Source organism: Anabas testudineus, chromosome 1, assembly GCF_900324465.2.
Source record: "Anabas testudineus chromosome 1, fAnaTes1.2, whole genome shotgun sequence".
Taxonomy (NCBI): Eukaryota; Metazoa; Chordata; class Actinopteri; order Anabantiformes; family Anabantidae; genus Anabas; species Anabas testudineus.
This window is the reverse complement of record NC_046610.1, coordinates 12730766-12745813: the sequence shown is the minus strand read 5'-3', so window position 1 is coordinate 12745813 and position 15048 is coordinate 12730766. Positions and strand designations below refer to the sequence as shown.

Sequence of the window (15048 nt, the reverse complement as noted above, 5' to 3'; positions counted from 1 at the left end):
AGAGCGTCTCCTTCCTGTGCATTTGTGAATTACCCACATTCAGTAACACACACACAAACCAAATTGCAGAGGGACTGATGTAAAGCCAGACTCACAGTGTAAGCAGCTCGGACATGTTACTGAGGCTGTGGTTGGACAACGTGCTGATCTGGTTGTTACTCAAATCACTGAAAAGGAAACATAAAACACACAACACATGCATAAACACACATACACTATGCGCATTGTAAAATGCTCATGTTTACTCTTCTTTACTCTGTACTTGGGTCGCCATGCCCACTTCAGGGCCAAACCAGGTTGACACCGACAACGATACAACACAAAACTCTGACAGAGGACCAGTCTGTTAGTTATAGTCTTTTAAACACAGAGCACAGAAAACACAGGCCTCGTGATTTGCGAATTAATATCTAATGCGCATTTGCAATATTTGTCCACTGTGGTCACATGGGTTTAACTTACATGAGTGTTAAGTGTTTGAAATTGGAGAGCTCCACGGGAACCTGAGTGAAGTGGTTACCATCCAGATACCTGAGTTACAGAGAGCACACAGAGAGAGATGGTTTAGAAACAACAGAGAAGGGAAGTAAACTAATATTAAACATATAAGAAAGAAAATGAGAAGGGAGAAAATTAAGTTATTTAACCATGTGGGAAATTCCTCATCTCCAGCAGTGTGAACAGTCATCATTACTGCTAGAGCCATAACACACGCTGCAGTTTAATATCCCCTCATGCATCTTAATGCAGCCCCCTCACGCCACTCCATGCACGCACACAAGCACACACGCGCACATACGCATGCATGATCTCCTTCACTGTGTGACAATGTGCTATTAATCTGAGGAATAATTAAGTCTTTGTCAATATTGGAGGAAGCATGTTCCCCACGGGGAAAAAGTAAAATGATCGAAAATACCATCAAGTCTTCTGTCTAATGTTGAATTTAGGGCTATCATTTTTATATCATCAGGATTTTCTGTGAGACGTTGAGTGTGAGTGTTTCAAGAATAAAATCCTCTCTAAGCCTGTAGTATGTCTATGTGTGTCTCTATCAGCATTTGCATCATTGTGTGCTTTTTCTAATGTAGTGGGACCAACAAAATCCCCAGTAAAAGATTTCTCAAGTTTTAGTTTTCTAAGGCTAACAGCTGGCGCTATGACATCAACTCCATATGAATTATTCCAAACAACACCACATAGGAGACGTCAATGCTTTGTAAGCACTACTTTAGTGTCCTTCAATTGACACAGACTCTATTATGACTTCGCTGTCCTCAAAACCAGTTATCCCATCTGCAGCATAGCTCCTGATATGCTGACAGGGCAGCAGGTAGACAAACTACCCTCACCAGACTCACAAGAGGAAAACTGGTATAAAAAGGTGAATAGATGCAGAATTCTCTTACAGATGCACAAGTAATGGAAATTTAAAATCTTTCAAAAAATGCAGCTGAATCTATTCAGTACTGCATTAAACTCAAACCATATTCCGACGCCTCATTTTTGTGCTGGTTTTGAACTCACAGTTCAGTGGTCTCTTTGGGCAGGCCTTTGGGAAGAGTGGTGAGACCCTTGTTGCTGCAGCGCACCACAGTGTCCAGACAGGAACACTCTGCTGGACACCTCAGCACCGGAGAACAGCTGTTCTGATCGTTACCTGGTTAGGATTAATGAATAGAAGCGATTGAACAGGTGATCAAATTGAAGGTCTACAGATAATGCAGAGCATCACATGTTAGCAGGTGAAATGTACATCTGCTTCCTCTTACCATCCTCACAGGCAAAGTCCTGGACAGCCACATCCTGGATGGGGATCTCCTTCAGGAAGTAAGGACTCTGGCAGCGAGGGTTACCAGTGACGATGCGTTTCCGTCTCAGCCAGTCACCAAGCCAAGCCAGGTGACAGTTACAGTTGAAAGGATTGGCCAGAAGGTTGCTGCAGAGCAAAGAGTTGTCGGTATTTTTTTTGTCGTTGTATTTTTATACTTTTGTATATGTGTGTGTGTGTCGTGTATTCTTCGCTCACAGCGTGGACAGGGAGTGCAATGTGTCGAAGGCCCCTGGGTTCATGGAGGTGATCTGGTTGTCGTAGAGTGACAGGAGACGCACTGAGCTCAACCCCACAAAGCTGCTGTTACTCACACAGCTGATACGGTTACTCCTCAGCATGCTACTCACACACACACACACACACACACACACACACACACACACACACACACACACAGGATGTGATTAAAGATACTGCATAGTCAATTTATGATAATTTAAACCTGTGAATTATGCATGCTCACATGCTTTAAATGTTTGTGTGGATATTGTCACAGTTTGCGAGCGCATATTTGAATGTAATACATGATATGATAATGTCATTTGCATATGCAGTTGTGTGCGTGCCCACAGTGTACGGAGGCCACTCAGTCCCTTCAGCATGCGGTGATGTATGTTCTCCAGTCTGTTGGAGGTCAGGATCAGTTCGTTGACCCCCGAGGCTCCTTCAAAGGTGCCCTCCTCTATATCAGTGATGCGGTTATTACTCAGGTTACTGTAGGGAGGGAGAAGCACAGGTAAGAGAGTTAAGAAGGCAGGGAGAATGAAAAGAGAGAGAAGAAACATGACAGGAGAAAACAAGAGGAGGACAAAGTCAGCAAGAAGTAGAACATCTCAGGCAATACAGAAAGAAATACACATGGTTTATTTCCAACTTCTCCATTTGAACTAAATATGACTTCCTCACATCCACATGCAATTCTTTGTTCCTATTATGTTTACAACATGTCTGACTCACATCTTCCTCAGTTGAGGCAACTTTTTGAAGATCCCGGTCGCCTCAAGCACAGTGAATTCATTGTTATTCAAGCGCCTGAAAACAGGAAAAGAGAAGAGGTGGTCAGAGACGAGAAGAAAGAACAAGAGTGATGCTTTCTCTTTACCACACACGCAGATCCGCTTTGTAGTAGGCAAATCCAGTGTGACTCACAGTTCAGCAGTGTATTGAGGAATATGATCTGGTATTTTGGCGAGTTTCTGGTTGGAGCAGTCGACCGTGGTACCCTCGCAGCGACACTTCTCAGGGCAGGCCAAGTCGGCGAAGCAGTCTCCTCCTAGCTTGCTGCGGTAGTCCTCGGTACCTGGTCACAATCAAAACGGTAACATCACAGAACGCTCTCAGTATGCATGAGTTGAACCCCAGCGTTTACTGGTTCCAACAAAAACACTGTGGATGGCCAAAGTGAAGGTCATGACACAATGGAAAAAATTTTGAAATATTGCAGAGGGGCCGTGCTTGTTGTGCTTGGACTAGGAATTGTCAAAATCAACAAAACATGTTCAAAAGCTATTGCTGATTGTGATCACTTGCAACATTTCCCATGAGCCCTACTTTGAAATGCTGCATGTGTATTATAGTCTGCCCACAAGACACACACACACTGTCAAGACATGTCAACAGGCACACACACAAACACAAAAGAATAACCATGTACTGTAGGAGTTTTTTCAGAGCCGTCAGACTGCAAAGCAACTGTTAGTGTTAGAAAACCACAGTGCAACAAAACAGCTTCAAAAATTAGATCATAGCAGAAAAATGCTTACGCACACCCAGGCACCATCGATCACACTGTACAGACACAAGGACTCATTCTGTTCTCTCTCTATAACTATCTCACACACGCAAACACACATAGAGGTTGCGAGAGACAACAGGAGTTTGCTGTCTCTTGCGTCTTGGCCATGCTGTAGGGTTTGCAGGGCCGTTCCATGGTGCTTGACAGAACCATGTTCCACTATAGGAACCTGGCAGCCACATGGTTAGATCAAGCACAAAGGAACAACCTGCTGACTGACTGCTCCTCCGCTGGAACAGAGGGATGGGAAGAACAGAGGGAGGAAAGGAAGAGGAGAGGAGGAGGAAAGGAGTTAAGGATGAGAGGTGGAGAAAGGGGTAGGGAAGGAGAGGATAGTGAGGAAAAGGAGAGGAGTGAAAATAGATGAATAGGAGAGGTGGTTGGCAGAGGGATGAGGAAAGAAGGAAGAAGAGAATAAAAAGGAAAGAAGGACAGGAATAGTCCAGAGAAGAAAGATGTAACATAAATTATGAAAAGCACAAAGACATCAGAGCCAGCTGGCTTGAGAAAATGTATCACTTGGAATGAAGAGAGAAGGTAGAGGAGGAGGAGGAGGAGGAGGAGGAGGAGGATAAGCTGAGACAGGTACAGTAAAGAGATCAAGAAAAAGCAGAGACCAGGAAAAAAGAGACTGAAGCATCTAAAGACGTCTAAATTCACAGACATAACACAGGAGAGCAGGAACAGTGGGAGGAGAGTTACAGCAGCACTGAAGGCAAGAGAAGCCCTGTCATCTAGGAACACACACACACACGTATGCCAACAAACGAGGGTACGACACACACACACACACACACACAGAGACACACACACGCAGAGTCAGACACATATAGAGAATTAAAGATAATAATACATGAACCGTTGTGGGCTAAATTGTAAGTTTCATTGACATCCTCTATGTTGTTGCTTGTAAACAGACAGAAGGAGTCACAAAGGGGAGGGGTCAAAGGTCACTGTGGTAGAGGTCAAAGGTCAGAGGCCAGCTCAGGGACAAGGAATAGAGGGACTCGGAGCTGACAGAGAGTTGTGTGTGTTTGTTACTTACAGCCGACATGGTGTACTCCTGAGTGTGTGAGAGAGGCAGTAGGAGAAAGAAGAAGGGATTTCACTCGTTTATTTGAACAGGAGGGAAAAGCTGATGAAAAACTGAGAAACAGCGGCAGGTTTTTTTTTTTTTTTTTTTTTGTCGTGTTCAGTGCCCGAGCAGTGATTCATTTAAAGGGGTAATGACTCGTGAATGGTGAGAATTGTGCTCGCGTTACATGACACGCGGTGCCCACTTTTATCTAACACACATCCTGGCCTTGTTTGCTTGAAGCTCACCTGATTCAAAACACAAGCCAAAAAATATTTGGTTGGAGGGACAGAACTGGAATTACAGCACCCAGAGTTCAGAGATTTTGTTCAAACCCATTTGAGATAGCATCCTAAGTAGTACACCTTGAAATAGGGGACGCGATGCAAATCATACCAGAGGGTTTTAGTTGTATTAATCTACTGCACGATACCAAGATTGTACATGTTTATTCAAGTTCTCAGACGTTCTTAAATTATTCAGTTCTGCCCTGTATGTGGTATCTGGGCTTTGAAACCTCTGTCCCCCCAGTGCGCAGCAGAGTTAATGACTGCAGTGAGCGCACACACACACACACACACACACACACACACACACGCTCTCATCCACAACACACCATGCCTCCTCTGTGTGCTGCAGTGGTAATGACCGCCTTTAGCCCTGCTACTGATCTCATGTATGTCTCATTTACATATTTCCCAGCACCCCTCTGAGCATGGTAACTGCGTGACCTTTTGATGTTCTGCAGTGGGCGAAACAGACACAGATGCTCGCGGACACACACTCATATATTAGCTATCATTAGGTGTCTTAGAAGTGAGGAGGACTGGTTTTAAATGTAGTATCTTTGATCGCTGTACTGATGTACTTTACTTTTTGCAGAGTCGCACATGCAGCTGACAGTGACCTGAGCTTGTTAATCCAATTGTTTTTTGTGCATCTATTGTCAAGGTTCTAGATAACATCAAAAACCCAGTGCAAGGACCAGAGTGTGATTATCTGCTGTATGGTTAGAAGTGATGCATTATGATGTAAGTTAGACCATTAAAAGTAGAGACGTCTGGGCATTCAAACGGTGTCAGTCAAAACAAGTCACTGTGGGTGTTGAGAGTGGGTGAGTGTGTAGCATACGTGCACCGTGAGTGACCTAAGTTCACACGCACACACACACATGCATGATGTACAATACCTGGGATGAAATACTGTTCTCTAGCTAATGGAGAAACAGAAAGAGTCGAAATGAAAACAAAAAAAAGAACAGAATGCTACACTAGGCGAAAATACTCATTTGCTATGTGTATAGTATGTGTATTTTGTGTGTGTGTGAAACTGGTGAGAGATGCCAGAAAATACTGAAAACAGGGATTGAAGGTTGGTGAAAAGAGGCTGAGGAAAAATCCCAGCAGGAGGACACATTATGAGAACAGGAGAGGACAGTTTGTGTTGAATAATATGTGTGAATGAATGAGAAATTTAAAGAATTATCCTTGGCATACAGATCACTGAGGATATCTAATTGGTTTTCTGTGTGAACTACTGTGTGGGCACGTGTTTTTATACCTGAGCAGCGGAACTTCTTGCTCTTGATTTGTCCAATTCGCTTGTTGGCGAGCCGTCGAGGGCTGGTGCAGCGGGCACCGCTCGTCTCGATGGGATTGTCCTGCAGGTAGTCCGCCAGCCACTTCAGATGGCAGTCACAGATAAATGGGTTTTGAGCTAAATGACTGTTACGCCCACACACACATCACACACACAGAGGGCACAGAAACACACACACATAGGCTGTCAGGACAATATATACTGTAGTTGTGAACATGTTCTGTCTCTTCGGTGTGAGTATGTATAACATAGTAATATGTCATTGGCTGGTAGGGGTATTACAAAATAATGCATACTAATGCATTTTTCATACAAGTAACTTTAATTGTATAAAACAACTTTTATATGCAGTACATTTTGTATTATTTGTTCTTATTACCAATGTATTGTCTATGTATTTATATACTCTTATATATAATGTGTTATTTTCCATCTACATCTAACACACAGAGCAATAAGTATCTACACATGAGATTTTACTAAGAGCTGGAACAAGATGTTCTTCAGTCAGATGTAAATTGCTGTAGCTCCTGAAAGTGATTTGCATCACTTTCAGTATATTGGTATACAGTACGTTCCTCTGTTATTTGGGTCATCAGTGCAAAATGCTGGACGTATTGTACATGTATAAAAAGTGTTTTTCTACAATTTTTTGTACATCCATAGTTGTTAAGTTATGATAATTGCTGCTGAAGTTTAACACTAGTACTGGTGTGGTCTGTGTCTATACTGAGGTGTGTGTGTAAACGCACAGTGTTTGTATGGCTCTTAGTGATGAGAAGGTTCCCTTGGCGATGGTCTGAAGCTTGTTGTCATATAATGAGAGCAGATTGAGGTTGTGGAGGTCCTGAAACGCATCCACGCGCAGACACGCTATCTTATTAGCATTCAATAACCTGAAAGAAAGACGTGACAGATAGAGAGAGAGTGAGAGACAGAAGGAGAGTTGGGCAAAGAAGGCTTTCTCTTGTTATCATTCTTGGATGAATGTTTCAGTTGTTACAGGTCAGTGATGATGGCTTTCAATCATGATGTCTACACTCTGAGGACAATGTTTTAGCGAAGCACTTTTCAGCAGAATATCAATGGACTGCAGATGTGAGCTTTGTGTGTGTGTGTGTGTGTGTGTGTGCGTCGGGGTGGGAGGGATTCACTCACAAGAGCTGCAGAGAAAAGAGTCCCTCGAAAAGTCCTTTGGAAATCTCAGTGATCTTGTTCCCATATAGCACCCTGTGGAGAACAAACACAACAGTAATAGGTTATGAACAAGACCACACGTACTGTATTACTCAGTATTTCCACTAATCATACCTCTAAACCAAAACTATCCTCATTACTCATTTGTTTCTCGTAGAGGACTTATTTAATCAGACATTAAGACTTTTTTTGTTTTTTTAAAACAACATGTTCTTGGATGTTATTGTATAAAAATCTAAAAGAATGATGGGAAAAGTTTGTTTAGTTTCTAAATGTTCCTACAATTGTTTGACAATGTGTCAGTGACAAATGTGGCATTCACGTCTGAATTGTAAGAAGCCCATAGGAAAACGTTTATTGGAAATGTCCGATAGCTCCAGTACCTCCTACTGTAGTCACTGTCGCTGCATCACCAGTAGCTAAACATGATTCAGATGATCAGAAGCTATGTTCTTGTTTTACTTAGTATATCTATGCTTTAATTATACAGTGTGTGTTATATTTAAAAATCATATGCTGAATGACGCTTGAAAGTTATATGTGACGTCACTGGAAGTACTGAAATATTAATATATGTATATGTATATTTATAATCTGTAACACAATCGTACTACAGCAACTATAAATAAAACAAATGACATGTGGTTGGAACAAAGTAAACAATGTAAAATAACTTAAAATATAAAAAACACAGGCAAAGCTAAGATCGAAGTTCTTTCCAAACTCAGCACTTAAATGTAATTACTTTACACTTACTTTACACGGTCTAAATATCAAACTTGGCTATTTATCTGGTCTGACTACAAGCTTAATTATGGGTGTAACCATCTTGGAATAAGACTTAAAAGCTCCCAAGTTAGAATAATGGGAAGTTTTACAGTTCTTCCAGTTCTGATAACTATTTACTGTGTGAATGCAGCATAAAACTACAAGGGTGGGACTACAGAGCTGCACCGAAGAGAGCACAGAAACATTCAGGGGAAAAAACACTAAGAAAATGATAAGACCCCTATCAAGAACGATAAGACCATCTTTTCCTTTTTTATTTGGCCTATCCAAGTAAAACACTGATGAAGGAAGAGTAAAAACACTGAGTCTGTCATTGTGCCAACACCTTGCTCTGTATTTCAACACTCAGGACATAAACTATAACTAGTTATGAACACTTTTCATCTAAATGTCACGTTGAAAAAAACCTCCATAAATCTGGCTGCAGCTCCAGTGTGAGGAATGTGCGCTGTTATCAGGGAATAGCTTTTTATAAATACATCAGATTACATACACAAACAGGTCAAGACTGAGACTGCCACTGCCTTTCCCAACAAATACCTCAGACGCACACACACACACACACAGTTATCTGTCATCTTTACACTCCACGCTGAGTTGACTTGTGTATGTAGGCAGTTTAAAGACATGTGTTTTAGATTGGCTTTTATATCACTGCGCTGAGTGGCCGTCCCTGAGAGACCTGAGGTTGGGAAATGCGCGATGCAGGGAGTGGATGCTTCATTTATGTCTTGCGCACACATTAGCACGTACTGTTCTACGCTTACCCATATACATAACACACACACACACAATCGAAGGCTCATCTACATCCCTTCTAACCAAACGCCGACACACAATGAGCACGCCCTGTGGCTTAATGTGAAAGTCAAACTGTATGTGGTGTGTCAGCGTGAATGTGTGTGTCCCATTCTCTTGGTGGTGAATGTGTAATGAGGTGGCAGAAGCCTCCATTCAGCAATTCAGCATTTATGAATTATTGACTTTGGGGAGACGAGACCTTAATATAACTCCTTGATGAAATAACTCTATAGCTCTCCTGCTCCTCTCTCTGTGTCTTCCTTTCCAAAGCTTCACACGCAAAGCAGACAGTCCAACCTGTGATTCGGGCCAAAGCGGGAGCAGGTAACACCGCTGTTCTTCTACAAAGTGCATTCAAATGGTTTATAAAATGGCATTTTTTTGTACTGGATTGCTTTCAGACGTGGTCTGACTGACTGTTTATGTACCGTCCTTACAATGTAGCTGCAGCCACTGTTGAAAGTACTTTTGGCAGTAGCACTATTAGCACTATTCATAGTTACTGTGTAATGAGAGGTGTAAAGTGAGGTCAGTTGTGTGTGTGTGCGTGTTTATTAAGTTATTCAATTGTTTTTTTTTACTAGATCTCCGTTTTGAGCCTGGTGAGCACAGTGTTAATGCAAAGGCCCAAACTCAACACAACAAAAACAACAGCCATAACAACAAAAAACATGTAAAGATAACTGTTCAGGTGAACTTTACTTATACTGAAATACTCAGAGGTTTGGTATTCCTCATGAGATTCAAAAGGTTGCAATGTGATGTTGTGTAAACTGCGTCTTAAACACAAACATATCACGCAGTACTCACAGGGAGTTGAGGGAGCGCAGACCTTGGAAGGCGTCCGAAGCCAGCTCTGATATCTGATTGTTACTCAAGTCTCTGTGAGGAACAGAGAGAGAGAGAGGCACAGAACCACAGACAGAGTCAGGAAGGGAGGGAGAAACACAGAAAACAGAGAAAGTGAAACACAAAGGTCAACACAAGGCACGGACAGGATCGGATTAGACGTTTTTTTGTGGATGGTTGAGGGACGGTTGATGGTGCACAATACGTGTATCTCCTTATCTACTCACATCCTGCGCAGCTTCTTATAAGGAGAAAAGGCCCCAGCTGGGATCACCTTGATGGCGTTCTGCTCCAGTCGTCTGGAACCAAACATACACACAGACCATTGAGGAGCGACATTAACAGTCCCACTATCACAGAGCTATCTCTGCTGTATCACAGACTGCTTATTCCCAGGGCTCTGGCTAAGGGAACATTTCCAGATAAGGAGCTTTGATGACCGGTGCCAAAGTTTGTCACGTTTCTCTGATCTTTCGCCCTCTTTAACATGTGAACAGTCCAACGTACACAGACCCACGAGCCCCCTTAACCATCTTGGCAGTTTTCCATTAAGTGCCAGTCTGACTGTGTGTCGGTCGGGGCCAAACAAGTCAAGCCAGGCCGGGGGAGAGAAAAGTGGAGCGGGAGGGGGGCAAACAAAAAAGGAAACAGACCCAAACAGCCGTTCGCTAAACATTTCACATGTTCAGTCACTGTGACAAGAAAGGCGGTGGAACACAATTTGCAAACCAACCATTAGATTGTGAAACATTTGCCTAAAATGAGTTGGTTTCAATTTGCTATTCTTTACTGTTCAGCTCCGCTCCAGACATTTCTTCAGCACTGAAATGTTTGACCGGCCGCTCAGGATCACTGTATTTTATTGTATTCTGGGGTTTATGTGTCTAAAGTCAAGCAGGTCTTCTGAAAGCAGGTCACACTGTGTCCACACAGGAGGCTTACAAGTGTAGTACAGAGTGTATTTAAAAAGCCGTCATAGTCCAGCATGCAATCACTGTAGTTATGCATAAAGAATTCCGAAAATAATAATTCAAATGTGCTTCTGTTCACATTTATGGGCAAACAATGTGAGTAAAATACAAAATGTTACGCAGTCTGTGTAGACAGCTGGGTTAATTACATGCATGTAAAACAGATGGCTGAAAAACATGGCTGTAATGTTTTCTGTGCACACACGCTATAAAAGTAACTGAGAGAAGTCCGAGTCAAGTCCCACTTCTTGTCAAGACTTAAATTCTCGTCAAAGTAGCTCTTGGGTCAAATCTCAAAGTCAATACAGACTAGTTTAAAATCACAAGTCTTAAAATGACACAGTATTGTAATAGTCTTCCGTCAAGGCTTAGTTTTAGCAGGATTTCACCCATTTGACACTAATTCCATTCAGAGGTTACACAGTGTAATTACAGCAACGCCTGCCTTCTGCTGTTTAATAAATTCTTCTTTCTGAATTTCAGACTTGAATGGTTGTGCAAGCTTTATAATCTCTGAGCAGTCCAAGTCCTAGTCTCATCTAAAGCCCTTGTTTATGTGACTTAAGTCTGACTCTAGTTCAAGTCTCAAGTCTGTAGTTCTGCTTGATACTTTTGTCTCTTTTAATCCGCTGAGTCTGATCCTATAGACAGAGATATGATTCCTCTTGTCCTTCAGATTAATCTTTCTATTCCTCCCCCCTCGTGCCTTCATTATTTTCTTAAGCAGGGAAGAGCTGCACGACCAGGCTTTCTCATTTCACAGATGTGTGGTTTTATTTCACTACACAGACAGAAAGAGAAGTAGTGGGACATAAAGGTGGAAGGAGACAAAGAAAGAAAATGGAGAGATGCACAGCGAAGGAGCAAGAGAAATGTCACTGCACCAAGTTCCCTGTGCAGGTGATTGTGTGCAAGTGTGCATGTACAGTATGCACGTAGAACAGAGCACGTGCATGTGTGTACGTGGATGAGTGTGTGCCTTACATCTCGGTAATGGTTTCAGGCAGGTTTGTGGGTATTTCTGTCAGTCCCTTCCCTCTGCAGTCCACAATGTTGTTACTGCAGGTGCAAGACTCTGGGCACTGTAACACACTGCAGGAGGAAGATGATGATGACTGGTGACCTATACGGAGACAGAGGGCCAATATTATCCATGGATAATAGGTTATGTTCGGTGTAAATCCCAAAGGCAAACATTGTTGAAGATGACAGAATTCAGTGAGTGAAACAGCAGCAAGTGCAAAGTAGAAATGTGCAGTTGAGAGAGAGAAAGAGAGAGAGAGAGAGAGAGAGAGAGAGAGAGAGAGAGAGAGAGAGAGAGAGAGATCCTTAACAATTTCTAAATGTGACAGGTTCCATGCCTATCTGCCATATTATTTTATGCTACTGCAGTAGGTGCTCTTTCATATAAAATCCCTACATCACTACATATTTCTGTAAATGCAGTACATGGTGTTGAAACAAAGCTGGGCAATGTTAGACGAATACTTGCCTTCGTCCCCATCTTGAAAAGCATGAGCAAAAGACAGTGAGAAAAAGCAAACAAGACAAAACAAAAAAAAAAAAAGGGATTTGCCACCATTAAATAGAAAGCGGATATATGTCAGAGAACACAACAAATAGTCCTGTTTGCACACATACCACACATCACACCCATTTGCTTCTGGACCTACCTGTGCAGACAAACTCTTTCTTCTGCACCTCAGCCACGTTGTGCCCCCTCAGATGTGGCGGGGCCATGCATTGTGTGTAGAGTCCCAGACGGGGGCGCTGTCGCAGCCACTCCGACAGCCAGGCAACGTGGCAGTCACACTGCAGGTTGTTGGAGTGCAGTCGACTGAGGGAGAGAGAAGGTGGCAAGGAGGGGAGGAAGAGAGAAAGGGAGAGAGAGAGAGAGAGGATGGGATTGGTTGGGAAGGGGGGGGGGGGGGGGGGTAATAGATGAGGAAGGAGGAGCACGGTGGGTGGGGGAAGGGGGAAGGCGCGGATACAGATCGATCAATCAATTGTACAAATAGGCATGGATGCGAGGAACTCTTCCCCCTGGGGCGGCAACGTGTAGCAAGTACTCTGCAGTGCCACTTACAAGGTCCGTAGCTTCGGCATGTGGTTGAAACTGGCCACAGACAGTCGGCTGATGTTGTTGTTGTTTAGGGTGCTGAGGAGAGAGAAGAGTGGTAAACAAGAAACAATGATGCGACCGTAGATTTCCTGTACAACAACACGTAGAAAGGGCTTCAGCATCACAACAGGTTTTGGAAGGTGGACTCAACGACTTGGTGTCGTGATTTTAACTCCACAGAGAAGTAACAAAACTGTCTAGATGTTAAAATATAAAACTGCTTCCTGCCTCATATTACAGGGCAAATTAAGTGGAGCGTAGCTGACGTTAGGACAGAAATGAAATCTGTTCTAATCACACGTTGACCCTTTTTAACAAATGACATGATCACAGTGACATTAAGGGTCATTTCTTAAACTATAAGTAAGTGTCCTTTTACAGGTACTTCAGAGACAATGGAGGCTTTCAAAGGTCAATGTGGATGTGAGCCCTTCCATATCCCAATGCTGTTAGTGTTTATCATTCACGGGGCCTCTCCAGCTGTTAGCAGGGAGACTGAATAAAGAGGTACTCACAGCACTTCCAGGTCACGTAACGCTCGGAAAGCTCCATCTTCAATACAGCTGATGTGGTTGTAGTCCAACTGGCTACATACACACACACACAGACACACACACACACAGACACACACACAAAGGAGAGAAAGAAAGAATAGAGGAGGCTTTAAAGATGTAAAGGTGTCTTACAGAATGGCTTCAGGTAAAATTCAAGTCAGACAGTCAGCTATGGATGAAAATGCATCAACTCCCCCTGGCCAAAGTCACCAACAACCGCTCTCTCTCTCACTCACTTTCTCTTTCGGTTTAGTTCTAACTCCTGGGCTCTTTGTTCTTTGTAGATGTATTTTTTCAGTATTTTCATCTCTACATTCCCGTTTCCTGCTCTCTTCTGTCTGACGTCTAATTTGTATGCGCTGCTCTTTACCTCTTTTCCCCCTCTCCCTTTCCCTCTCCCTCTCTCTCTCTCACTCTTTCACAGAATTGCTTTGCTGAAACAATTTAATTAAGACATAAGGACAGTAAATCATGTGCTGTCACTCGCATATTAATGCACGTACACACGCAGGCACACACACTCACACTGGCCTGTTCTTTTACAATAATTGGAAGGCATTTAAAAAGTATCTGATGTGAAAGAAAAAAACAGGATGCAGTGAAATAGCAGGAAAATCCATATTTATATAATTACTGCTGAGCAATTACTTTACCGGGAAAATGACCAACAATTATCTTGAATAATCATAACTACTACTAAGGCAAAACAATGAGGGAAAACAACGCAAATGCCATCGTGACATCCACAGCGCACCCTCACACTCACATACACACACACAGCTGCTAACGAGCAGCGGTGCCAGTCAATATAGCAAGCAGGAGGCACCTGACATTTAACACAATGAAATATTGATGCACGAGCACACGGGGGCTGTGCACATTTGCAAACACGGTGAAATGCAAGTGACAGATGTGCATGCAAACACACTCCCTCGTGTACACCACACACACACACACACACATGCACAGGAAGTATTGCCAAAGCGCCACTTACAGGTTCTTGATCTCCACGGCTCCTCTGAAAGCCTTCCTCGGGATCCCCTGTATCTGGTTCTCGCTGACATCACTGGACAGAGAGGAAGAAGAAAGGAGAATGATAAATAAGGTGGTAGAGAGTTAAGCCAAACTGTCACGCAGCCACTTCTCTTTGCAGCACAAGCACTTGATGTAATCACCAAAATGCAGCAGGGAAACTTCAGAGCCAGACAGATCATCTGCAAAATTGAGTTCCTTGCACACAGAGAGCTCCTTCGCAGAGGGTAATCAGCTGTCTCTATTCATCTCTCAGTGACACAGAAAACGCTGCCACTGACAAGTGTCCGCATATCTAGAGCCAATTCAATTGTCTGCTTTGAACATCCATCCAAGTCAGGTAAGAAGTTTTAAATGCTAAATCGACCTGTAGGGGGCACTAATGACCTCCATTTCCCTGAGAGCTTTCAGTTCTCCCACTCATCTCTCC

General features: G+C 43.0%; 1 protein-coding gene across 2 annotated transcripts in view; it reads right to left on the bottom strand.

The window, feature by feature from the left end:
• The window catches only part of slit2 (slit homolog 2 (Drosophila)), a 73647-nt gene that overhangs the window by 13366 nt on the left and 45233 nt on the right, over nucleotides 1-15048 (bottom strand). Inside the window, exons 6-24 of one of the 2 annotated variants that reach the window (XM_026359769.1) lie at nucleotides 14581-14652; nucleotides 13548-13619; nucleotides 12997-13068; nucleotides 12584-12747; nucleotides 11895-12033; nucleotides 10167-10238; nucleotides 9901-9972; nucleotides 7462-7533; nucleotides 7056-7199; nucleotides 6265-6428; nucleotides 5894-5917; nucleotides 2984-3134; nucleotides 2792-2866; nucleotides 2405-2548; nucleotides 2030-2173; nucleotides 1773-1939; nucleotides 1528-1660; nucleotides 463-531; nucleotides 96-167 (exon numbers count right to left, since the gene is read on the bottom strand). In XM_026359769.1, coding sequence (XP_026215554.1) covers nucleotides 96-167; nucleotides 463-531; nucleotides 1528-1660; nucleotides 1773-1939; nucleotides 2030-2173; nucleotides 2405-2548; nucleotides 2792-2866; nucleotides 2984-3134; nucleotides 5894-5917; nucleotides 6265-6428; nucleotides 7056-7199; nucleotides 7462-7533; nucleotides 9901-9972; nucleotides 10167-10238; nucleotides 11895-12033; nucleotides 12584-12747; nucleotides 12997-13068; nucleotides 13548-13619; nucleotides 14581-14652 — 2022 coding nt within the window. The remainder of the gene's footprint in view (nucleotides 1-95; nucleotides 168-462; nucleotides 532-1527; nucleotides 1661-1772; nucleotides 1940-2029; nucleotides 2174-2404; nucleotides 2549-2791; nucleotides 2867-2983; nucleotides 3135-5893; nucleotides 5918-6264; nucleotides 6429-7055; nucleotides 7200-7461; nucleotides 7534-9900; nucleotides 9973-10166; nucleotides 10239-11894; nucleotides 12034-12583; nucleotides 12748-12996; nucleotides 13069-13547; nucleotides 13620-14580; nucleotides 14653-15048) is intronic. The other variant, XM_026359770.1, reaches the window with a different exon arrangement.